At 45.1% G+C, this 25,776-nt stretch overlaps 1 protein-coding gene across 2 annotated transcripts in view; it reads left to right on the top strand.

Moving 5' to 3' along the window:
- Nucleotides 1–25,776, top strand: part of PPFIBP2 (PPFIA binding protein 2) — a 364,249-nt gene that overhangs the window by 86,306 nt on the left and 252,167 nt on the right. For both annotated transcript variants that reach the window (XM_082270389.1, XM_082270388.1), the window contains exon 3: nt 9,803–9,885. In XM_082270389.1, the coding sequence (XP_082126515.1) occupies nt 9,822–9,885 (64 nt within the window). In that variant the 5' untranslated portion in view covers nt 9,803–9,821. The remainder of the gene's footprint in view (nt 1–9,802; nt 9,886–25,776) is intronic.

Raw genomic sequence — 25,776 nt, 5'->3', positions numbered from 1 at the left:
ACATGAGGTTGGTGGGGGGTAAAACTGGGGGGGGGGGGGGTAGCACTTTTTCCGCTCCTCAACCCCCTTTAGCTGTAGAGGCAGCAGCAGAAGGTGTACACATGTACAAATATACATCCTATCATGCCCACCAAACACAACCCATTTGAGTGAATGGAGCCGCTCTGCTAGTTCAGGATTCAAAGGGTTAAGGAGGGCAGTGAGGAGGGAATACAACGCCTCCTCTCCGCCTGTCAAATATTCATTGATTGCTCCTCAGAGGACAAAAAATTATTATTGCCACAAGCCAAACAAACCGCATGTCTTTCGTGAACTTAGTCCAGTATAAGTTGTAAAAATATAGTCATGTGACATCTATAGCATATTATTGGTGTTGTTAATGGATAATTGTGTGAACGAGCCCTAAGGCAGTGGGGGTCTTGATATAGGGGGCCTCAGTTTTTGGTACTGATATTGCCAAATGGCCGCACATGATATTCAGTAAATGGGATACTCAAAGCTTTTTTTCTCAGACAATAGGTGCAGGAACTTCCCCCTTCTGAGTCGCCCTTCGTCTCTTCCCCCTACCCACCTCTGAGCACTGTATCTTGGCTTAACCCCTGCCACCTCCCAGTACTGCCCCTTTTAGAGAATAAAGGACCAAGTATAATTTTGTGCTGCTAAGTAATTTTTATAGAATTTGATAGATCCCATCTCAGCAACAATAGACCCCATCACAGCAACAGTAGATCCCCCACACAGCAACAGACCTCCCCCTGCAACAAAATACCTCCCTAGCAGCTATAGAGCCTCAGCAGCAACAACAGATCTCCCAGAAGCCAGCAACAATAGACCTCTCCCTCAACAGTAGATCCCTCCCGGCAACAATTGACCCCCCAGTCACATAAGACCCGCCCAGCCGACAAAAATAGACCTACCCAGCAACAATAGACCCCCACAAAAAAATAGATCCTCACCAGTGACAATAGATCCCCCCAGTAGCCAACATCAATAAACCCTCCAGCACACCTTGCCGTAAAATACATTCAGTGCTAGAGGTGCCGGAACTGCATTCCCCCGCGTTCCCCTGCGTTCCCGCTGAAAAAAGCCCTGGGGATACTACAGAAAGCAGTAGGAGACTGCGAACGTGCAACAGATGATCAGAAACTCCAGGCATAATACAAGAGATACTGGAAAAGAGAAATGGACAGAGGGCACACCAGCCTAGCGCATTATCTTTAAAACAATTTATTGTAATAGACATGTATACACATTATACTCACAAAACGATTATGAAACATGGGCAATAAGCAATGAGGGACCACCAGGGGTCTCCACTGGGCATCCTCAGCTGCCGCAGGCCGTGGAAGGATGTAGACCTCCAAAAAAACGCTTACGCGTTTCGGGGTGTTCCCCCTTCATCAGAGCTCGTTTTGTGAGTATAATGTGTATACATTTCTATTACAATAAATTGTTTTAAAGATAATGCGCTAGGCTGGTGCGCCCTCTGTTCATTTTTCTTTTCCAGTATCTTCTTTGGGTTACCACGACCCATTGAGAGTGGCAGCACAGCCTGAATTTACTACAATTTGACCTGAATCGCATTTTCCGGATACCAGCCGCAATGCCACCCCTTAAGCGCAGGAGTCATTTGCTCTTTGTACATAATACAAGAGATGATCAGAGACTGCAGACATGCTAAGGTTATTGTACACTCACTGGCCACTTTATTAGGTACACCTTGCTAGTACCAGGTTGGACCTCCTTATGCCTTCAGCCCTGCCTAATTCTTCATGGCATAGATTCAACAAGGTGTTGGAAACATTCCTCAGAAATTTTGGTCCATGTTGACATGAGAGCATCACGCAGTTGCTGCAGATTTGTCGGAACATCCCAAGGGTGCTCTATTGGATGGAGATCTGGTGAGTATGGAGGCCATTGGAGTACAGTGATCTCATTGTCATGTTCAGGAAACCAGTGGTGGGATGATTGGAGCTTTGTGACACGGTGCATTATCCTGCTGGAAGGAGCCATCAGAAGATGGGAACACTGTAGTCATAAAGGGATGGACATGGTCAGCAACAATACTCAGGTAGGCCATGGCGTTTAAACAATGCTCAGTTGGTACTAAGGGACCAAAGAAAAGCCTATTACTGGCGCAAAAAGGCAAATTAGGGACCCACCGGTTCTATAGAAAATAATTAAGAATAAAACAGGACAATTCTCTATAAATGACAACGAAAGTCCATAAGTATGGCTATGGGAAAATGTCCATAATAAACAGTCCATGCACTGTTCACTCAGGAGGCTGCTCTTGTGGCAAGCAAGAAGAGGCTTGAGAACAACTGGAGAAAAATCACAGGCACCAAACTAACTGCAGCTTGAAGGGTTTATTAAATAAAAACACAAGTCATGGTACTCAAAAACAGGATAATATAAGGCATAATCCATGGTATTCATAATAAGGATTGTCAATCCAGTGCTATTTTCAGGATGGCCTCCACCAGTCACGGCTCCTGTAGTCTTTGCCAGTGGTTTTCGGCACTTCCTCTGGTCGTGGAACGCACGGGGGCTCCTCCTGACGTCACTTCCTGGAACTGACGTAATGGCGCAGGCGACGCGTTTGTGGAGCATGCGCTCCTTCTTCAGGCCCAAAGTGTTCCAAGAAAATATCCCCACACCATTACACCACCACCACCAGCCTGATCCATTGATACAAGGCAGAAAGGATCCACGCTTTCATGTTGTTTACGCCAAATTCTTACCCTACCGTCTGAATGTCGCAGCTGAAATCAAGGCTCATCAGACCAGGCAACATTTTTCCAATCTTCTATTGTCCAATTTTGGTGAGCCTGTGCGAATTGCAGCCTCAGTTTCCTGTTCTTAGTTGACAGGAGTGGCACCCGGTGTGGTCTTCTGCTTCTGTAGCCCATCTGCTTCAAGGTTCAATGTGTTTTGCATTTAGAGATGGTATTTTGCATACCTTAATTGTAACGAGTGGTTATTTGAGTTACTGTTGCCTTTCTATCATCTCCAACCAGTTTGCCTATTCTCCACTGACCTCTGACATCAACAAGGCATTTTCCTCCACACAACCTCCGCTCACTGGGTATTTTCTCTTTTCTGGCCATTCTCTGTAAACCCGAGAGATAGTTATGTGTTAAAATCTCAGTAGATCATCAGTTATTAGCAGTTATTGAAATACTCAGATCAGCCCGTCTGGCACCAACAACCATGCCACATTCAAAGTCACTTAAAGTGGAGTTCCACCCTAAAATTTTTTATTTTTTTTTTACTTACCTTGTTTAGAAGATAATATACTTACCTTACTTCCTCTTCCTCCCTCGGCGGCCACAGCGAGTCATCACTTCCTGGCTTGCAATGATTCCTGGGAGCTGAACGTCATCGCTCTCAGGAATCAATGTGCCTGCACCGGCCCCGATGTCAGTTCCGGTGCAGGCGTGTCATACCTTGCTAAACAGCTTCTGGGCATGCCCAGAAGCTGTGTAGGGATGACGATGCAGCCCCGGAAGTGACGGCGGGGCCGGTGCAGTGCATCGTGGGACCGAAGAGGACGCAGAAGAGGATGCGCTGGCTTCAGCTGCCCACACCTGAGATGGCAGCGCTGGACAATACATTTTCAAGGTAAGTATTTCTTCTAAAAGGTAAGTGCAACCCGGGACAGTTCAGAGGCTATCCATTGTGGAATGCACTAGCCCTGACTGTATTTATGTATTATTTTTTTTTTTTAGGTGGAACTCCGCTTTAAATCCTCTTTCTCCCCAGTTCTCATGCTCGGTTTGAACTTCAGCAAGTCATCTTCACCACGTCTAGATGCCTAAATGCATTGAGTTGCTGCCATGTGATTGGCTGATTAGCAATTTGTTTGCCAAGCAAATAAACAGGTGTACCTAGTAAAGTGTCCAGTGAATGTATATGCTTCAGGAGACTGTTATAGACTGGAGACTCGTTACATGTGACTGCTAAATATAGCTGCTATGACATTTCTCAGAACACTAGAAGTCTAGAATGTTTTTCTTTGACTGACCTCAGTGCACACCTAGGTATAGAAAACACAGACTACGGCCTTCAGGGGCCAGCAAGGGCAGCAAGTGGCCCCCAGGCTTCAGGAAGGAGCTCCAGGGATCTGTTGGCTCTGGAGTGGTACGGCTCTTTTGTGGCTAAGATTGTCTAATTCTTCTGAATGCTTTCTACTATTAGACCAGTATGATATGCATTCAGAAATAATTGCAACATTTATGGTTTGTACTCTTCAGTGAAAAATATGGGCTTATTACATGATCTTTTTATATAACTTAAATCCTAAATGATCATTGCATTTATGTTCTGAATACAGTACCTGTCAATGAGGAATAATATATTTGATAAAATTCCGATTCCGTATTTGCCAACAGCAGAAAGTGGCAAACTTCACACAATGGTGATCTTGTTGCTGGCAGCAACTCACCAGCAACAAGATTGCAAGGAGACCGCCACTGCTGCCTTGCTGGTGGAGGAGATACAACGGCAGCTGATTTGAGTTCTTGGGCTATTTGAATAGCGTGTAGGCAGGTGCAGTGTGTACTCCCCCACTGTAGGTGGCACTTGACCAGAACGGCAATACAGAAGGTGAGGGAAGTCTAGGGGAGCTTAATTGCTCTATGATTTCCTGTGGTCACTAAGGAGCAACTGTCTGATTGGACGCCGGCCTCTTCGTCACCTCCACACTCATCTTGGGTGAGGAGAGCTTATTTAGGCCTCTTATCCCCTGATTTGGTGCGCAGTGGCGAAGTGGCTAGCTTAGGGTCAGGTTACCTGTTTGCTAAGGAGAGTGCTTAGCGCTAGGGAAAGGTTCCAGGGGAGTATGAAAAGCATAGGGACTATGTCTACCTCCGTGGAGCAGCTTCCCTATTGGGTTAGACCGAACGCAGCGCTAAAGCCGCAGGATTACTGCTGTGTGTTTTGTATGTGGCACCAGACAGCTGTGCTCACCTGCCCGGCCTAACTGTACCTTTTTAGAACATTTTTAACATATTCTGTTCATCGCACTTGGCCTCTGTATGTGTTCTCTCAGCCGCCACACCGTACTCACAAGCTGGTCTCTTTGCTTGCTGTTGTGGTTCATTCTGGTTACTGCAGGGCACCATAATGATGCAGGAACCAAAATGGCCAGCAAGCGTCACACTGTTCCCCAATCCCAGAGGCATGGATTGGTGCCAGAAGCAAACTTTTAGCAGATGGGCTGAAGAACAGGTATGTATAAGGGCTTGAGTTGATGGGCTTTGGACATATGTTGATGGCATTAGCTTGATATCAATGCATCTGAGATCATTCAGAATTCACTGACAGTTGCAGACGATCTCCTTTAGACCTGTGTCTGACCTGCTTCAAGATGGTTTTCCACAATCCAAAGATATATATGGCAATGTAAAACCTTTTTTGAAACAAGCAAAAGCCCGCCTGTACAGGTCCTAATGCTGCTTTCTTAAGCTCCGTACACACGTACTGATCGTCGGCCGAACGATCGGCCGTCTTTTGTCCAGGGCTGTCGTGTCTGTTGAAAACTGCAAAAGACTGCACACAAATTTTGTCGGCCAACAACAGCCGACTGCAGAAGTGATGTCCTGTGATGGTTAACTTTCCTTGTCTTTTTTCTTTTCTGAGCATGCCCAGTCTTGCTAATCTGCTGTCTGTCGGCCGAAATCTGTACTGACTGGCAAACAATCGGCCGTTCTGGTGTTGGCCAACAAAAATTTTAATGCCTGCACGACAGATTCTGTTCGGCCGAAAATGCGCTGTCGGCTGTCGGAAGCATCATACTAACAAGCCTACAATCGGCCAATCGGTCGTCGGCCGAATATTTACGGCCGACAATCAGTAGGTGTGTACGGGGCTTTAAGGCCCGTACACACGAGTCGAAATTCGGCCGGGAATTTTCGTCCGACGACCGATCTGCCGATTTTCGGCTTGTTAGTATGGTGCTCTCGACAACCGACTCCGACTTTTCGGCCGTAAAAAATCTGGTGTGCAGGCTATAACATTTTTGTCCACCGTCAAAACACGTCCGATTTTCGTGCAGTCAGTACAGATTTCGACAGGGAAAAATCTTATGAGCAAGACTAGGCATGCTCAGAGATGAAAAAACACATACAAAGCAATCCAACACATGACATCACTTCTGAAGTAGAATTCTGTCGTACGGGAAAATTCGTGTGCAGTCTAGAGCACATTCCAACCAACAGACACCACTCTGGACAAAAGACGGACGACCGGTCGGCGGAAATTCGTTGCGTGTGTACTAGGCTTAACAAATGGTATTTGTAGCGTTTTTGACCCCCTGGCAGGATTACTTTAACGATGCTGTTAGTACCAACAAAATCGGACTTGAACTTTAGAGAGTCACATAAATGTATCTAATTTAAGACCTGTCATGGAAAACTCTGATTTCTATTATTACCTGTCCACATTCTCTGATGCTTTTTGTAGCTTTTATTTTAATATTTTTATTTAGATTTTTATTTTTTACGTTTTTAGACATTTCCATACTTCAAATCCAGACTCCGGCTTTCCCAAGTTCATTACCCCCTTGTTCTTGACCCGTGGAAGGGTAATGATCATTTAGGAGAACCTGTATAGTTTGGAAGTGCCAGTGAGAAGTGTGATGTATAGGAGTGCATACTTGAGGGACATATTTGTTTTAACTTGTTAGACAAATTATCTATGGGACAAATTTGTTCTACTTACTAAGAGGAGTCCAGGTTTAAAACATTCAGCCTGGGTTTTCCCTTTAAACCAAAAAATCAATGTCACCTCTGCTCTGGCTCAGCACAGTCATCAGTACAGCATGACATAATCGGGTTATACAATCATATCACTGGCACAAAATATGATGTGGATTCGGGGGAACATTTTCAGATCAATGGACAGACTAACTCCACAAATAGATAATCTGTCAGTTTGGTGCATTATTTTTCACCCAGGGCTATGTAAGCATAAACCTGTAGTGTATGAGCTATAGTGTATTTGCCAGCTGTCCCAGATTATCCTTGTTTCTAAAAGGTTGTCCTTTGAAATTTGGGTTTTCTAAGAATGTCCATGGTCCTCGTTTTTGCTGAAAGGTCCTCCGGGCTAATTCATAAATTGTATTAATATTTAGTAAGGTACATATGATCACTTCGGAGTGATGGTGACTATCACTCCTACTGGGTAAGTGATGACCAATTCAGTTTTGCTGTTTCAGCAGCTACTGCATACACCGTACAGTTGGTTGTCAACCTTGAACCTCTCATTTGCGAAATACATAGTTTGCCAATGCTGGGTATCATGCTTTCATGCTGTTCCAATGGTTGCAGTTCTCAGTTGGTGACCAGAAACAAGCATGCTGCAATCAAAGTCAGGCTTCATATGCCACATGCATGCCACAATTAAAGACAAGACTGTGACGGTACGCACCATCACTGACAGTGAAAAAAACTATGTGACAGATAAATTGATGGTTTGGACTGCTTCAATTGGTCAGACTTGTAACAGATGCATGTCATCAGCTCAAACACTTGTCTTCCACTCATTGTAAATTATGCTGATTTGCTCACCTATTGTTTACTGTGGGTTCTCAGTATTTACACTATAATAATGTATATTATATCTTGTTTTACCTTTGGTGCCAGCAGTCTGGGCTTCCAGGCTGACTTAAGTACGCTGAGCTAATTAGCATGTGAATAATAACGTTGTCTAGATGGGATTAGCCACGAGTCAGCTGTACCTTGTTAGCTATTCACTGTGTGATGTTTTGGGTAAATATTCATGTAGTGACCGACCTACTTCTAAAGTGTATAAAAGTCTGTTTGTTTTAATAAAGGAGTCAGTTGTTTCCAGTATACAAGCTAAGTGTCAGGCTAGTTTTGTATGACAGCGGCTGGGATTTGATATTTATGTTCATGACTGCGAGGAAGCCGTATACTGATGGAAGACCACAAGTACAGTGTGGGTCTGAGGTTCCGTCACAAAGACTTCATAGTCCCAATTGACATACTTGTTCCAGGTCAGTGGCTTAAGGTTATATTAAAAGAGAAGTATGGCCAACGTTTTTTTGGCGGTTCTTTTATTCTGGGTCACGCTATAAGGAAATTGGGCGAATATTTTTGCCCGGTATTCCTCGATATTTCACAGCAAGTCGAGGATTAAAATAATGTCCGAAAATTCTTGTACGACATAGGCTTTTTTGTTGTTTATTGTTTTTTGATCATGCGCAGTCTTTCATATCTGATTTTCTCTTACAAAAACCATATGAAAACAGTGCACAATACATGAAAATCATTCATTCTGTTCATGTACGAGAAACAAAATTTGGAGTTTTCTCCTTTGGAAATGTTTGAAAAGTCTGGATTGGATTTCAAGTACACACTATACGAAAATCAAGTGATCGTGCCTTGTATAGAATCTTCTGATTTTCTCATAGTGTGTACCCAGCTTTACTTTTGTCCTCCTGTAACCCAGAGACAGGCTATAGTAGGCAATTGCACACTATCAGCTGGCACAACAAAGCCTCTCTTGGCTCGGGAAGGATCCTGACAAAATTAGCAGGATCCATCCTGCTGCCTGCTTGACAGTCGGCTCCATCCTTTAGTAGGTGGCTGATAGTTGAAGCCATATGCACCTGGTGCTCCAGTGAGCACTGGAGGAGCAAGGTAGAGAGTGGTGACTGATAGGCAACTCTCAACACAGAGAAGACTGAGAAATGAGCGATCAGCAGTCATGTGATGGCTCAGTTCTTGGTCTCAGAGCCAACATGGGACATCTTCAATATCACCCAGATGCTGAAATGTGATTAGGTGATTTACAGGCTTTTTTGTTCCTTTTTATGCATGCTTTTTGCCCTTTTGCAGGAGCAGAATTACATGTTTTTAGACCCATAGATTTTTACTGTAAATGGGAGTGCTTTAAAATTAAAGTTGAGAATTAACATTGTGCCCGATCTATGCAAGCGCAGATGTGCTAAAGGGCTCTGCCCGGCCTTCAGTATCTGGCACAGACCTTCAAAACATCTGTGCATACGGGATCATGCCACAATTTGGAAGGTACAGGACTTTGTGTTTGCTCTGCGCACCCGTTAAAAAATTGCACTTGCACATGCATGATGCACAGATCTGCCGCAGTGCTCTGCCAGGTCCTAAAGGACATGCAGAGTGCTTCAGCACATTTGCACATGTGCTAAATCATCAAAGAAGATGGCAGAAATTAGGGGGTGGAGCAGTAAGGCGAGGGAAGTTCCTCTTTAAGTAATAAAGCTAGAATACTTCTCTGCTTCCAGTCTGTGATTGGCCAGGGAAGGAGAAGCAGTAAACTGATAATGATCCTCCACGCGTTGTGCGCTCTCCTCCTATTCGCATGTTCCTTGTCAGCTTAGGTACATTCAGCACACCTGATTGGCCCATAATGCTGTCCTTCCCTCTCCCAGTCTTCTACAGTACAGGGGGTTACAAAAGGCTTATAACACATTACATAAAGGTACTCATACTAGCTGCATTTAAATATACATATATTAATACATAACGACATTCAATGCCAGTGTCCCTTGGCACGTGCAGTGACTCCATCCTCTGACCCCTACGTTACTGCTGAGTCCTGCAGTGACCAAGGGGGTTAGAGGAGGAAACCATAGTGCACAGTGGTCGACACAGGCATCTGACTCTCCCAAAGTGTCCATTGCTGGAGAGTCTTACAATGTAAATGAAGTTAAGATAAGAGAAATGGGACTCCTATTGCAGGGGCCTGAGGAAAAGAACCAAAACCTAAATGTATTTTTTCCTGCTTTATTTGTTAGGGAACCTACAGAAGCCATCATGGCATCTGATGCCAGTCACATGCTTGAGGCGGCCTTAGAGCAAATGGATGACATCATAGCAGGTAGGATTTTATGGATTTTTATTATTAAAATGAAAATGTGCTAATGACATACTGGGGCTTTCTTACACATTGTTTGTTCTTTACTGCTCCTTCTCTATTGTGAATTGGCTGCCTCATTGAATACAATGCATTTGCTATTTGGCCAATATGTTATTTCAAGAGTTTTTAGGAGAGACAGTAAAGCCTGGTTGGTACACATGGTAAGTATCTTTATATTCAGCCTAAAATTACCTGCTTGTGTGGAGGCCTCTGTACTAACATCTCAATGTTAGTACAGCATTCTCCCCACTGTGCTATTCAGTTCTGACAGGGGGACTGCTCTCCCGCCAGAACATACCAGTGGCTGCGAGTTTTTCCAGCATGCTAGTTCCACAGAAGCTGGTCGTGAAATCAGCTTCTGTCAAACAAGGACCAATACACACTGGTCGAATGCCGGCTGGTATCTACTGTACTGGCTGATTTCTGCCGATATTTGGCCTGTTTATATGGGGCTTAAAGCTGGCCATACACTTTGTGACGGGAGTCACTTTGGTTGAGGGGCCCGTGGAACCCAGCTTACCTAAGAGAGGTTGGTAAACCCCCGTCTCAGCTCCCTAGGTCCCTCTTATGTGTAAGTCACCCTGTGTCTATTAGGGGCACAAGGTGACTGAGAAAATGATGGACAACTACATAATAGACACTGAGAATATGGTATGGATTACTTCAAATGGGACAGTAATATTTATCAACAAAATCCCTTAAGAAATCTATGATACAATAATTCCACTGTATCAGAATGATGAGCTTTGCCTCATAGACTATTGTAGGTAGGAGCCAGACAGTCTGCTACTGGGGTTTCCTCCTATTGTCTATTTAATAATGTGTTCTATGTTTATACTTAGGATACTGTGTATTCTACTTCCCTGATTGTGATCCCTGATTGTCCAGGTGGTTAGTTTATTTAACTTAATGTTTAGCTATGGTAATTATATTCCTGTGTGCTCCAGATCCCATACAAGCTATTTTTCGGCTAGTCGTGAATGTTATGCGGCTATAATATCTGATTTCTATGTTCAAGACCGGAGGTATACTAACAGAAGCACTCAAGCACAGTGTGGGTCGGTTCCATCACATTGGTGGCAAGCGGTGGAATGCTTCCTGCAGTCTGGGACATCCAAACCTCCACTGGGATCCAAGGTCTGGATAGCAGAAGAGGAGAGATACAGATACCAGCGCTGAAAGAGGAATTCGGAAGGAGGTTGCGAGAGATGCGGATACAGCACAGGGGACCAGTGTCAGAGCAGGTCCTGCTGGGATGGTATGATTTTGTCCACTGGGAACTCTGGAAGGAAGTGCTAGCCTGTGAGCAGTGACACCAGGGAAAAATCCTCCCCTCCATCCAGGAAAGGTACTGGTCGTAGTACAAAGTGCGAATGGTGTTTTTGGGGAAACAACCGCATAAGGAATGGAAAGCTGAGTTATGCAGGCTGGTCCAGGCAGAGATGCGGTTGGACGAGAGCTACAGAGGTCTTTGCTAGTATGTAACCCAAGTGTGCCCATGGACAGTGGACGACAGCGCAACAAAAGGCTTTGGTTACAGCAGCCTGGGGCTGTTATTAGAGAGGCTGTTTAAGGACCCTGACTTTGCGTTGCGTTTGCAATGCACCTGTCCAGCAGCTGGATAAAGGTACGGGAGATGGAGCAGCTGACTCGTCATCTCAGCTGCAGTTCAAAGGCTCGGGAGAAGAAGAAGCTGTCCTCATTCCCCAGCTGCAGTTTACAGAAAACAGGGATTTAATTGATTTCTCATCAGAGGATGTTATGGATGAGAAATCACCCGCCAAAGTGTTGGCACGGGGCCCAAGTGCCACCAGCCCATGCCTTGGACTTTCAACAATTCCAGAGACTGGGAATTTAATAGACTTTTCTGCTGAGAAAGAACAACCTGGTGAGACTCCAGCAGAAGAGCTGGCATCAGGGCAAAAACATCACTGATCTCTGTCCAACACCAACAGCAGATTCAGCCTCTCTGAGAGAGGAGGCAGCCGGCCTTTCTCCTATGCCACTGCCAGGAACATGGGATTTCCTGCCAGCAGCATCTGTGGAGTTACAAGAAACTTCTCCAGCTGAAGCGCTGACAACTGGACAGAGGTCCAAGACCTCTGCCCCATACCTGCGGCAGTTCCGTAGGCCCAGGGTGAGAAGGAGACAGTAACTTCCCAACAGCAGATCAGGATCCAGGGCAAGAAGGGAGAGGAGGTTGTCGTCCATCCTCCCCAACAGTCAGCCAGGGTGGAGGAAACTGTCTTCCCTCCCCAGCCAAGATCTGTGCACCTGGGAGACAGTGACAGAGAAATGTCATCCCAGCAGCTAGATGAGGGAATGGGAGATGAAGCAACCGGCTCATCTTCCTAATGGCATACACAAAGTTTGGAAGAGAAGGTGGTCGTCCTTCCTCCCCAGCGAGAGATCCACAGTCTGGGAGTGGAGGAAGCCGGCCTCTCTCCCCAACAGTTAGCAAGAGCAGATTATGTGGAGTCCTCAGCAGAAGTGCTGGCTACAGGGCAGAGTGCTACCAACCTCTGCCCAGCACTGGCAACAACTGCATAGTTTCAGGGAGCCGGGGCAGTTGGCCCCTCTCCCCAGCGACAAGCTGCTGAAGTGAAGCTTCAACTGAAGCGCTGGCAGCCAGACAGAGAGTCAACGACATCTGCCCCATTTATACCCCAGGGATGCTGGGCAGTTGGCCCAGATCCCCAACAGCTTGACAGAGTGAGCCCAGCCATCCTGTTTGACATTTTTCATTGTAGGAATCTCAGATCAATTATCTTATTATTAGTGGGGTCAAAGCGACATTCGTTTTCTAAAGCAGTGATTAGAAAATTCAAAGTAGCAAAAACCCATGCTACATATTCCAATGAAATTGAGCCTTTACTTTGATTTCATATGGCTATGTTACGCTAATATATGTTTAGGGTAAGTGCAAACATAGAGGTAGTGAGCTTAATTGAGTTATCCACTTTTGTGTAAAAGGGAGCTCCTCAACATTGAGGTATCCCACAGACATGTAAAATTATAACTACGGCTTACCTCTCACCACTTCATTTTGAAAGAACAGCCATGATTGTTACATGCTGGGGTGGTGTGGTTTTCCTGAAAATAATATAGACATAATTTATGTAACATACAATGATAAATAAGTCCCCATACTGCTTACATTTCCTAAAGAAGCCTTCCCCAACCTTTTTAACCTAAAGAAACCCTTGAAATTATTTTCGGGTCTCAAGGAACCCCTGTGAAAATTAATTCTTTGGGGGTCAATGGGAAGAATGCGACTTATAATGGTGGCCTGTGGAAAAGATGCCCAACTTACAGACCGCTAAAAAGATCATTTATGTCATGTAAAGTGGCATTGGACCATGCAGGACCATGAAATGGGAGATTATTCAGCCACAGCTCAAGGAACCCTTAGCAACCTCCGGATAAACTCTAGTTTTCCAGGGATCCCTGGTTGAGGATGGCTGCTCCAGAGGAATCTCCCTTAGGGCATGAACACAAGAGCATTCGGTGTATTAGTGCTACAGTACACCTTGTGCCCATATTATAGTTTCCATTGCCAGCCACCTAGTGTCACTGCCTTCCAATACAGGAGGCCCACTTGGAAGAAATAGAAGGGAAAATGAGTACACCAGTTTCAATACTTATAGAGAACGAAAGCTTCAGTGGGGTAAATGCTTTGCTTAGCATTTGTGTATATTGAGTCAGTCTATATTCAGCACCTTCCGCCAGCCCCAGTTGTCTCATATACGTATATGCATTGGGTAAGACCTTTTTTAACCATGTGTACAAGCCCTGAGTGTGCCCATGGATTCTGCCCTTCCAAAGATTCTTTAGAGGGTGGGATAAATGCTTTCATCCATGGGAAACACTTGGTACAGCATACAAAGGTTAATTTGTAAATCCCTTTTTGACTTGACGCCAATCTCTACTTTCTCTGAGAAGAAAAGAAACCAACTTTGATTTTCATGCATCACAATAACACATCAACCAATTCAGGAAGAACACCGGTGTGCTATGGTACAATGTAACGCCGCCAAATGCTCCGGGTCCCGTGGCTTCCCCGGAGCACTCGAGGCGTCCCGCGGGCTGTTCCCCCGCATCTGCACTACTTACCCGCCGGGTCCCGTCATCCCGGCCGCTCGGTACACGCCGGGTTCCTTCCTCCTCCCGGCGCGCGCGGCCCCGCTCCCTAGGGCGCGCACGCGCCGCTGCATTGAAATTTAAAGGGCCAGTGCACCATTAATTGGTGCCTGGTCCAATCAGTACCAAAACATATAAAAACACACTTCCCCTTCCTGTCCTTGCCGGATCTTGTTGCCTTTTGTGCCTTGAGAAAGCTTTTGGTGTATTTTCCCTGCCTGTGTATTTGACCTTCTGCTGTTGCCCCTGACTACGAACCGACCTTTTGCTCTGTCTGACCTTGCCTTTGCCTTGTCCTTCTGTACCGCACCTAAATCAGCTGTCTTTGAGGTTGAGCCGTTACCGGAGGATACGACCTGGTTGCTACCGCCGCAGCAAGTCCATCCCACCTTGCAGCGGGCTCTGGTGAAAACCGGTAGTAACTTAGAACCGGTCCCCTGGTACGGTCCACGCCAATCCCTCACTGACACAGAGGATCCACCTCCAGTACAGTCACCTGCCGTCAGTCCGGACCCTGACAGTAGATCCGGCCATGGATCCCGCTGATGTGCCCCTGCCTAGTCTCGCTGACATCTCTACCGTGGTTGCCCAGCAGTCCCAGCAGATTGCTCAGCAAGGTCAACAGTTGGCACAGCTGACCGCCATGCTGCAGCAACTTCTTCCCGCACGGCAGCAGCCGCCTGCTTCTGCTTCTGCTTCCGCTCCACCTCCGCAGCCGGTGGCCGCCACCTCCGCTAGAATCCGTTTGTCTCTCCCAGACAAGTTTGATGGGGATTCTAAGATGTGCCGGGGATTCTTGTCCCAATGTTCCCAGCACCTGGAGATGTTGGCCGACCAGTTTCCTACAGAACGGTCTAAGGTGGCCTTCATGGTCAGTTTACTGTCTGGAAAGGCCTTGGCCTGGGCCACGCCGCTCTGGGACCGCAACGATCTTGCCACTGCCTCTGTCCAGTCCTTCGTTTCTGAAGTTCGCAATGTCTTCGAGGAACCTGCCCGTGCCTCGTCAGCAGAAACAGCCTTGCTAAACCTCGTCCAAGGAGACGCTACTGTAGGCGAATATGCTATACAGTTTCGCACTCTGGCCTCTGAACTGACCTGGAACAACGACGCCCTCTGCGCAACTTTTAAAAAAGGTTTATCCAGCCATATCAAGGATGCTCTGGCCGCACGAGAGATACCTGATTCCCTGACGCAACACATCCAGTTGGCTACTCGCATAGATATGCGCTTCATTGAAAGACGCCAGGAACTTCGCCAAGAAAAGAATCTTGTTTGCAACAGGCGTTATCCACGCCTGGCACCTCTCTTCCAGCAACCATTGCAGCCGGTTGCTGCGCCTTCCGCCGAGGAGGCCATGCAAGTGGATCGGGCTCGCCTGACCCAGCAAGAAAGGTCTCGCCGGAGGAACGAGAATTTATGCTTATACTGTGCGAGTTCCGAAAACTTCTTAAAGGACTGTCCAGTTCGTCCTCAGCGTCAGGGAAACGCTCGCACCTAGTGAACGTGGGAGAGGCGTCACTGGGTGTGAATTCTTCCTCTCCACGCTTGATTGTTCCGGTACGGATTTCTTCTGCTGCTAAAGTCTCCTTCCCGGCAGACACCTTCTTGGACTCTGGTTCTGCGGGAAACTTCATTAAAGCCTCCTTCATCAACCGCTTTAGCATTCCTGTGATCCGTCTCGTCAAGCCCTTCTTCATTACTACAGTTAACGGAGAAAATCTGAACTGTACCGTGCGTTATTGCACAAAACCCGTGCTCATGACCATAGGGGTCCTCCACCAAGAAACCATTGAATTTTTTGTTCTACCGAATTGCACGTCTGAAGTCCTTCTTGGCTTGCCCTGGCTCCAGCGCCACTCTCCTACCCTTGACTGGACCTCTGGGGATATTAAATCATGGGGGTCTACCTGCCACACTCATTGCCTCAAGTCGGTACCTATTAGACAAGTCTCCGTCTCCTCACCAGTGCTCGGCCTTCCTAAGGTCTATCAGGACTTTACTGACGTCTTTTGCAAGAAACAGGCGGAGGTCTTACCACCACATAGACCCTATGACTGTCCCTTTGATTTGCTTCCCGGTACCACACCACCCCGTGGCAGGATTTACCCCCTCTCCATTCCTGAAACCAAGGCCATGTCAGAGTACGTTCAGGAGAACCTCAAGAAAGGGTTCATCAGGAAGTCTTCTTCTCCTGCCGGAGCAGGATTTTTCTTTGTCGCCAAAAAGGATGGGTCACTACGTCCATGTATAGACTACCGTGGTCTTAACAAGATCACGGTAAAGAATCGCTACCCTTTGCCTCTCATCTCGGAGCTCTTTGACCGTCTGCGCGGAGCAAAGGTCTTCACTAAGCTTGACCTCAGGGGCGCTTATAATCTCATCAGAATCCGTGAAGGAGATGAGTGGAAAACCCCTTTTAATACCAGAGATGGCCACTTTGAGTATCTCGTCATGCCTTTCGGCCTGTGCAACGCTCCTGCAGTCTTTCAAGACTTTGTCAACGAGATCTTCCGGGACATGTTGTATACTTGTGTAATGGTCTATCTTGACGACATTCTAATCTTCTCTCCCAACCTGGAGGAACACCGTCGCCATGTTCGTCAAGTGCTCCAGCGCCTTCGTGTCAACCACCTTTATGCCAAAATGGAAAAATGTCTTTTTGAGCGTAGCTGTCTTCCGTTTCTGGGATACCTAGTTTCTGGACAGGGTCTTCAAATGGACCCCGACAAACTCTCTGCAGTCTTGGATTGGCCACGCCCCTCAGGACTTCGCTCCATTCAACGCTTCCTTGGATTCGCCAACTATTACCGCCAGTTTATTCCCCACTTCTCCACTATCGTGGCACCTATTGTGGCACTAACCAAGAAAGAAGCGAATCCGAAATCCTGGCCTCCCCAGCTGAAGAAGCCTTTACTCGCCTTAAAACCGCCTTCACCTCCGCTCCAGTCTTAAATAGGCCCGATCCTCTGAAACCATTTTTCCTGGAGGTAGATGCCTCCTCTGTTGGAGCCGGAGCGGTTCTTCTTCAAAAGTCTGCTAAAGGAAAAAACGTCACCTGCGGCTTCTTCTCAAAAACGTTTTCCCCTCCTGAAAAGAACTATGCCATCGGGGACCCTGAACTACTAGCCATTAAGTTGGCACTAGAAGAATGGAGACATCTTCTGGAAGGATCCCTTCATCCAATCACCATCTTCACTGACCACAAAAATCTCTCATACCTTCAGTCTGCCCAGCGCCTTAATCCGCGCCAGGCCAGGTGGTCATTGTTCTTTGCCCTATTCACTTTCCAAATCCATTTTCGTCCTGCTAATAAGAACATTAGGGCGGATGCCCTATCACGTTCCACCGATGCCTCCGAAGATGAAACCGTTCCTCAACACATCATTCCCCCTGAGTGTCTAATTTCAACTGCCCCTGCTTCACTGGCACCAGTCCCTCCAGGGAAAACATTTGTTCCTCCACGTCTTCGCCTACGGATTCTCAAATGGGGTCACTCCTCTCACCTGGCGGGTCACGCTGGAATTAAAAAGACGACACTGCTAATTGCCAGACATTATTGGTGGCCTTCCTTTGAAAAAGATGTAACGGAGTTCGTTCGGGCCTGTACTGTCTGCGCACGTGATAAAACTCCCCGCCAGAAGCCTGCAGGTCTTCTCCTTCCTCTGCCAGTGCCTGAACAGCCTTGGTCCCACATAGCAATGGACTTCATCACGGATCTTCCCGTATCCCATGGCAACCCAGTCATATGGGTGGTTGTTGACAGGTTTTCAAAAATGGCACATTTTGTCCTGGTCTCCCTTCTGCGCCACAGCTGGCGAAGCAATTCTTTTTGCACATTTTTCGTCTTCATGGCCTTCCAACACACATCGTCTCCGATAGAGGCGTTCAGTTTATCTCTAAGTTTTGGAGAGCTCTCTGCACCCAATTAAGAATCAAATTGAACTTTTCTTCTGCCTACCACCCTCAGTCCAATGGACAAGTGGAGAGGGTTAACCAGATCCTTGGTGACTATCCGCGACACTTCGTCTCCTCCCGTCAGGATGATTGGGTCTACATGTTGCCCTGGGCCGAATTTTCGTATAACTTTAGAGACTCTGAGTCATCCACCAAATCTCCGTTTTTTGTGGTGTACGGCCGTCACCCGCTGCCCCCCCTCCCCATTCCCACTTCTTCTGGGGTTCCTGCCGTTGATGACTTGACTCTGGACTTCTCCTCCATCTGGAAAGATACTCAAAAGTCGCTCACCCTGGCCGCTTCTCGCATGAAGAGACATGCAGATAAAAAAAGAAGAACTCCTCCTGTCTTTTCCCCTGGGGACAGAGTGTGGCTCTCTGCCAAATACATCCGGTTTCGGGTCCCCAGCTACAAACTGGGTCCACGTTATCTCGGGCCCTTTAAAATCAAAAGCCAAATTAATGCTGTCTCTTACAAACTCCATCTTCCTCCCTCTCTCCGTATTCCTAACTCCTTTCATGTATCCCTTCTCAAACCCCTCATTCTTAACCGGTTTTCCCCCAAGGTCACCGTTCCTGCTCCTGTCTCTGGGTCCTCTGACGTCTTCTCAGTGAAAGAGATCCTCGCCTACAAGGTCGTCAGAGGTAAAAAAAAATTTCTGGTTGACTGGGAGAATTGTGGTCCTGAGGAGAGGTCATGGGAGCCCGAGTCCAATATTCTCGACAAGGAGCTCATCCACAGGTACCTGGGTTCCAAAAAGAGGGGGAGACCTAGGGGGGGGTACTGTAATGCCGCCGAGTGCTCCGGGTCCCGTGGCTTCCCCGGAGCACTCGAGGCGTCCCGCGGGCTGTACCCCCGCATCTGCACTACTTACCCGCCGGGTCCCGTCATCCCGGCCGCTCGGTACACTCCGGGTTCCTTCCTCCTCCCGCTGCATTGAAATTTAAAGGGCCAGTACGCCATTAATTGGTGCCTGGTCCAATCAGTACCAAAACATATAAAAACCCACTTATCCCTTCCTGTCCTTGCCGGATCTTGTTGCCTTTTGTGCCTTGAGAAAGCTTTTGGTGTATTTTCCCTGCCTGTGTATTTGACCTTCTGCTGTTGCCCCTGACTACGAACCGTTGCCGCCTGCCTTGACCTTTTGCTCCGTCTGACCTTGCCTTTGCCTTCTCCTTCTGTACCGCACCTAAATCAGCTGTCTTTGAGGTTGAGCCGTTACCGGAGGATACGACCTGGTTGCTACCGCCGCAGCAAGTCCATCCCGCCTTGCGGCGGGCTCTGGTGAAAACCGGTAGTAACTTAGAACCGGTCCCCTGGTACGGTCCACGCCAATCCCTCACTGACACAGAGGATCCACCTCCAGTACAGTCACCTGCCGTCAGTCCGGACCCTGACATGCAACCTGCAACTTTTTCCCTTGTCTTTCTCAAGGACCCTAAACTGCCCATACATGGTTAATATTTTGTTCCAAAAATTTTAGTTTTAGAAGTGCTTGTTGAGTTTTCTAATGGTTGAAGAGGAAGTTCACTATTTCAGAAAAAATGTAAAGGAGAACTGACACTCACCCCACCAATCTGTACTTACTTCCGTGGGTGATGAACTGTTAGTGCCCACACAGCTAGTGTAGTAATCCAGGGATTTAAAATTCAGCTCTTCTTTCCCTTCTTTCTATAGGGCTCCTGTGACAGATTAGAGCAATTCCATTTGGTCAAAGCAATCTCATGCTGGCACTGACCAATTAGAATTCGGTAAGTACAGTAGGGACCAGAGGGGTGGAAAGGTGTGGGGTATTTAACCACTTCAATACCACACTATAGCCGAAAGACTGCTACACCCCAGTCATCCGGTTCTGGGAGGCTGTCCATGGATGGCCTCCCAGTATCCTGCCCCCTGTGCACCCCTGGTGTGTCTGTGTGAGGAAAGGAGAGCTGATAACCAGCAATGCTGAGAGAACATTGTTTACACTGATAATCAGGGTACTGATCATCAGTGCACTGAGTGCATCCCCATCAGTGCAGCTTATCAGTGCCCATCAGTGCAGCCTCATCAGTGCCCATCAGTGCAGCTTCATCAGTGCCCATCAGTCCACCCTCATCAGTGCCCATCAGTGCAGCCTTATTAGTGCCCATCAGTGAAAAAGAAAAATTACTGATTTACAAATTTTGTAACAGAAACTAAGAAAAACATTTAAGTGACCTTTTCATTGTAATTCATTTATTTTTTTTTAAAAGTGAGTTAACCCTTTTTTTGGGTACAAATTGCAGAGACTAGAAAAATCAAGGGTGAAGGATGACAATTTTTCCTAATTTCTTATCTGAATGAATAAAATAGCCCGCCATCAGCTAACTCTGAGTCACCGGAGTACATTACTAAATGTACTCCTGTGACCCCAAAGAAAAAAATAGCTTAAAAATATGTGGTCATCCTTCCCTTTTAAATAAACTTTGGTTTGCATTATTCTTTCATTGATTTCATGAGCAATAGAAGAAACATGTTTAAAACATCATGGGAACCATTCAAGTAGCAGATCTGGATAATATTTGGTTGACTCATTGATGACATTACCAAATACTCTGAACGATTTTTCAGAATTTCCTGAGAACGTTTGAACGAAGGTCTAACCAGATACAGCCAGCTTTTAGGCTGCTCAAATAATGAAATGTTACCCAAACCACCCAAAATATCTGAATAATGATTTTTCTTTTGCCTGATAGATAAATAATGATCCTCCATATTTTGACACACTGACCTTTCTTATGGGAAAGGATTAGTTGTCCATAATGTACTTTCCTGGACTAGTTCTATTTTTTCCTTGAGATAAGGCTGGGTGTCTGTTCATTGTATGAACATGAGCGTTATGCCAAAATGTTTGTACGTGTTTATGGAAAGAGCTTTCTCACGTTTGTTGGCATCTTTAGCACTACTCTACATTAGCTTAAAAAAAAAACCCCTGGTGTACTTTAGTCGGCTTTGGCTTTGGACCTTACTTACTGTGGAATTTTACAGGAAGGATTGCCGTGTCTGCCTTGGGTTAATTAAACATGACTGGAAGCTCGTTAAGTAGCTTTATGTTTACCACTCATTAACAAAATGATTCCCAAATCAGCAGGGTCCGATCTGTTCTGGGGAAAATGTAAAAAGTATTAAAAATTAACCAGAGCTCATTCATTTTAGCCACATAACCTTCTCTTGCCCTTATTGTACTAGTTTCTAAAATCAACATTGACAATGGCCGAACAAACAAGACCTATATCATAACTCAGTACAGTTCTCTTGTATCTTCATCCCATCTCCAGTGTCACCTCACATTAATAAAAGGGGATGTGAAGGAGAACTGGAAATCCCCTGATTGTCTGTGATATCTCACTGTATTAACCTCCCTACAATTTTTTGCATGGAAATTTGGCGTTATGTATTATAGGCCTACAATTCTTAGTAATTACTGACTTAAACCTGACCAAAACAAGACTCTAGTAGACATCCCAGATGTGATAAATTTGAAATACAAACGCATGAATTATAATCTAATCAATAATATAATTTTATTATATAATATATAATATAATATAATATAATATAATATAATATAATATATATATATATATATATATATATATATATATATATATATATATATATATATATATATATATATATATACACATATATATATATGTGTGTGTGTGTGTATATATATGTATATATATATGTATATATATATATATATAATATGAATGTTATGTGTTTGTGTTTTGTGCAACGTTTGATTTTCCCTCCCAGTTCCGCTCCCATGCAGCATTGCTGCTGCAGGGAACGGAACCATTAAGTCATCATACCGACGGACGAGGGGCGGGGATCTCGGCTGGCGATCACAGCAATGGGAGATCATCGCTGGATCGCCAGGAGAAGGTAAGGGACAGCGCTGCACGCTCTGCACATCTACCTCGAGCGTGACTCGGGGATACCGATCCTAGCCTAAAAAATCCACCCCAAGTCACGCTCGGGGATACCGCTAAGGTGGTTAAAGAGGGACTGAAGTCTTTGAAGCATACGCTTCTGCAAGTTTATTTTTTTTTATTTTTTTTTTAGCCTTAGTACAGACATTTTTCAAAATTTTTGCTTCAGAATTTATTTTTTTTATTATTTTTAGCCAATGGTTAACTAGCTAATACTGGAAAAAAAATGGGTGATGCACACGTAACTTTCCGACTTTGGAATGCAACTTTGGATGGGTGCGACTTGTTGTCCCTTGACAAAGTCAGACCCACTGTTGCACTGCTGTTGCATGTAATACATTCAGGTACGACTTTTATGCAACTTCTGAGGGTTAACATTGAAGTTTATGGCCCTCAGGTTGCATGAAAGTCAGACGAAAGTCTTGCATATATGAATAGTTATCAATGGAAAACATGGGGAATGGCTTGTCATGAGACTTTGATGTCCAAAGTGCGAATGGGGGTGTTATGCACATTTTTTGCATGTTTTTTCTACTGGGGCCAAAAACACACAAAGCTTGTAACTGAAAATAAACTCCTATTTTTTCAAGCTACAATCTTCATAGAACATTATGAGCAGACGTGAACAGGCACAATCGAAAACAATGAGATTTTCATGTTGAGGGTTTTCGAGCTTTGAGCTTAAACGCTCAGATGTGAATGGTGTCTTAAATGCCTGAAAGAGATTATTGAATGTGTAGATTTTTGTTGTTTGTGTGAATGTTTGATATACACTATATTGTCAAAAGTATTGGGTCGCCTGCCTTTACACGCACATGAACTTTAATTGCATCCCAGTCTTAGTCCATAGGGTTCGATATTGAGTTGGCCCACCAGTTACAGTGGTGATCGAAAGTTTGGGCACCCCAGGTAAAAATGTGTCTTAATGTGCATAAAGAAGCCAAGGAAAGATGGAAAAATCTCCAAAAGGCATCAAATTACAGATTAGACATTCTTATATGTCAACAAAAGTTAGATTTTATTTCCATCATTTACACTTTCAAAATTACAGAAAACAAAAAAATGGCGTCTGGAAAAGTTTGGGCATTCTGCAGAATTTATAGCATGCACTGCCCCCTTTGCAAGGCTGAGACCTACCAGTGTCAAGGATTGTTCTCAATCATCGTCTGGGAAGACCAGTTGATGTCAATCTCAAAGGTTTTAAATGCCCAGATTCATCTGACCTTGCCCCAACAATCAGCACCATGGGATCTTCTAAGCAGTTGCCTAGAAAACTGAAACTGAAAATAGTTGACGCTCCCAAAGCTGGAGAAGGCTATAAGAAGCGTTTTCAGATGTCAATATCCTCTGTTCGGAATGAAATTACGAAATGGCAGTCATCAGGAGCAGTGGAAGTTAAAGCAAGATCTGGAAGACCAAGAAAAATATCAGACAGAACAGCTCGCAGGATTGTGAGAAAAACAATTCAAAACCCACATTTGACTGCACAATCCCTCCAGAAAGATCTGGCAGACACTGGACTTGTGGTACACTATTCCACTATAAAGAGATACTTGTACAAATATGGTCTTCATGGAAGAGTCATCAGAAGAAAACCTCTTCTACGTCCTCACCACAAAAATCTGCGTTTGAACTTTGCAAATGAACATATAGACAAGCCTGATGTATTTTGGAAACAAGTTCTGTGGACCGTTGAGGTTAAAATTGAACTTTTTGGCCGGAATGAGCAAAGGTACGTTTGGAGAAGAAGGGGCACAGAATTTAATGAAAAGAACCTCTGTCCAACTGTTAAGCATGGGGGTGGATCAATCATGCTTTGGGGTTGTATTGCAGCCAGGTGCACAGGGAACATCTCACGATTAGAAGGAAAAATGGATTCAATAAAATTTCAGCAAATTTTGGATGGTAACTTGATTCCATCTGTGAAAAAGCTGAAGTTAAAGAGAGGATGGCTTCTACAAATGGATAATGATCCTAAACAGAAAAACCCCCTTAGGTTTGTGGGACTTTAAGGGTAACAGTAAAGGCTCTCATAAGAGAAGTTTTAACGTGAAATAATTATAAAATTTTTTTTTTTTTTTTTTTTTTTTTTTTATTTTGTAAGGTTGTGGTTGTAACAGACAATCATCATACACAATCACAACACAATCACAACACAATCATGATTGTCTGTTACAACCACAACCTTACAAAAAAAAAAAAAAAAAAAAAAAATTTTATAATTATTTCACGTTAAAACTTCTCTTATGAGAGCCTTTACTGTTACCCTTAAAGTCCCACAAACCTAAGGGGGTTTCTCTTTCAATTTATGACGGGATTATGGTAACCAATTACCTGGTAGCTATCTATACTATTTTACAATGATCCTAAACACACCTCAAAATCCACAGGGGGATTACATCAAGAGGCGTAAACTGAAGGTTTTGCCATGGCCTTCACAATTTCCTGACCTCAACATAATTGAAAATCTATGGATAGACCTTAAAAGAGCAGCGCGTGACAGACAGCCCAGAAATCTCAAATAACTGGAAGACTTTTGTAAGGAAGAATGGGCAAAGATACCTCAAACAAGAATTGAAAGACTCTTGGCTGGCTACAAAAATCGTTTACAAGCTGTGATACTTGCCAAAGGGGGCAGTACAAGATATTAACTCTGCAGGGTGCCCAAACATTTGCAGATGCCATTTTTTTGTTTTCTGTTATTTTGAAAGTGTAAATGATGGAAATAAAAATCTAACTTTTGTTGACATATTATAAGAATGTCTAATCTGTAATTTGATGCCTTTTGGAGATTTTTCCATCTTTCCTTGGCTTCTTTATGCACATTAATACAAATGTTTACCTGGGGTGCCCAAACTTTCAATCACCACTGTATAACAGCTTCAACTCTTCTGGGAAGGCTGTCAAAAGGTTTAGGAATGTGTCTATGGGAATGTTTGATCATTCTTCCAGAAGCGCATTTGTGAGGTCAGGCACTGATGTTGGACGAGAGGGCCTGGCTTGCAGTGAGTGTACAGCTTGTGTAACAGTGTACATTTGCTGTCCCCTCAAAATAACTCAACACACAGCCATTAATGTCTGAATCACTGGCAACAAAAGAGTACACCCCATAAGTCAAAATGTCCAAAGGGCTTAGGTCTGGAGACATGCTTGGCTAGTCATCACCTTTACCCTCAGCTTCTTTAGCAAGGCAGTGGTCGTCTTGGAGGTGTGTTTGGGGTCATTATCAGGTTGGAATACTGCCCTGCGGCCCAGTCTCCGAAGGTAGGGGATCATGCTCTGCTTCAGTATGTCACACTACATGTTGGCATTCATAGTTCCCTCAGTGAACTGTAGCTCCCCAGTGCCAGCAGCACCCATGCAGCCCCAGACTTTGACACTTCCATCACCATGCTTGACTATAGGCAAGACACACTTGTCTTTGTATTCCTCACCTGGTTGCCGCCACATACGCTTGACACCATCTGAACCAAATAGGTTTATCTTGGTCTCATCAGACCACAGGACATGATTCCAGTAATCCATGTCCTTAGTCTGCTTGTTTTCAGGAAACTGTTTGCAGGCTTTCTTGTGCATTATCTTTAGAAGAGGCTTCCTTCTGGGACGACAGCCATGCAGACCAATTTGATGCAGTGTGCGGTGTATGGTCTGAGCACTGACAGGCTGACCCCCCCCCCCCCCACACACACACACACACTCACTCCATCAACCTCTGCAACAATGCTGGCAGCACTCGTACATCTATTCCCAAAGACAACCTCTGCATATGACGCTGAGCACGTGTACTCAATTTCTTTGG

The sequence above is a fragment of the Pelophylax lessonae genome (genome assembly GCF_965119305.1).
Source record: "Pelophylax lessonae genome assembly, chromosome: 10".
Classification (NCBI taxonomy): Eukaryota; Metazoa; Chordata; class Amphibia; order Anura; family Ranidae; genus Pelophylax; species Pelophylax lessonae.
This window is presented reverse-complemented; position numbering and strand designations above follow the sequence as displayed.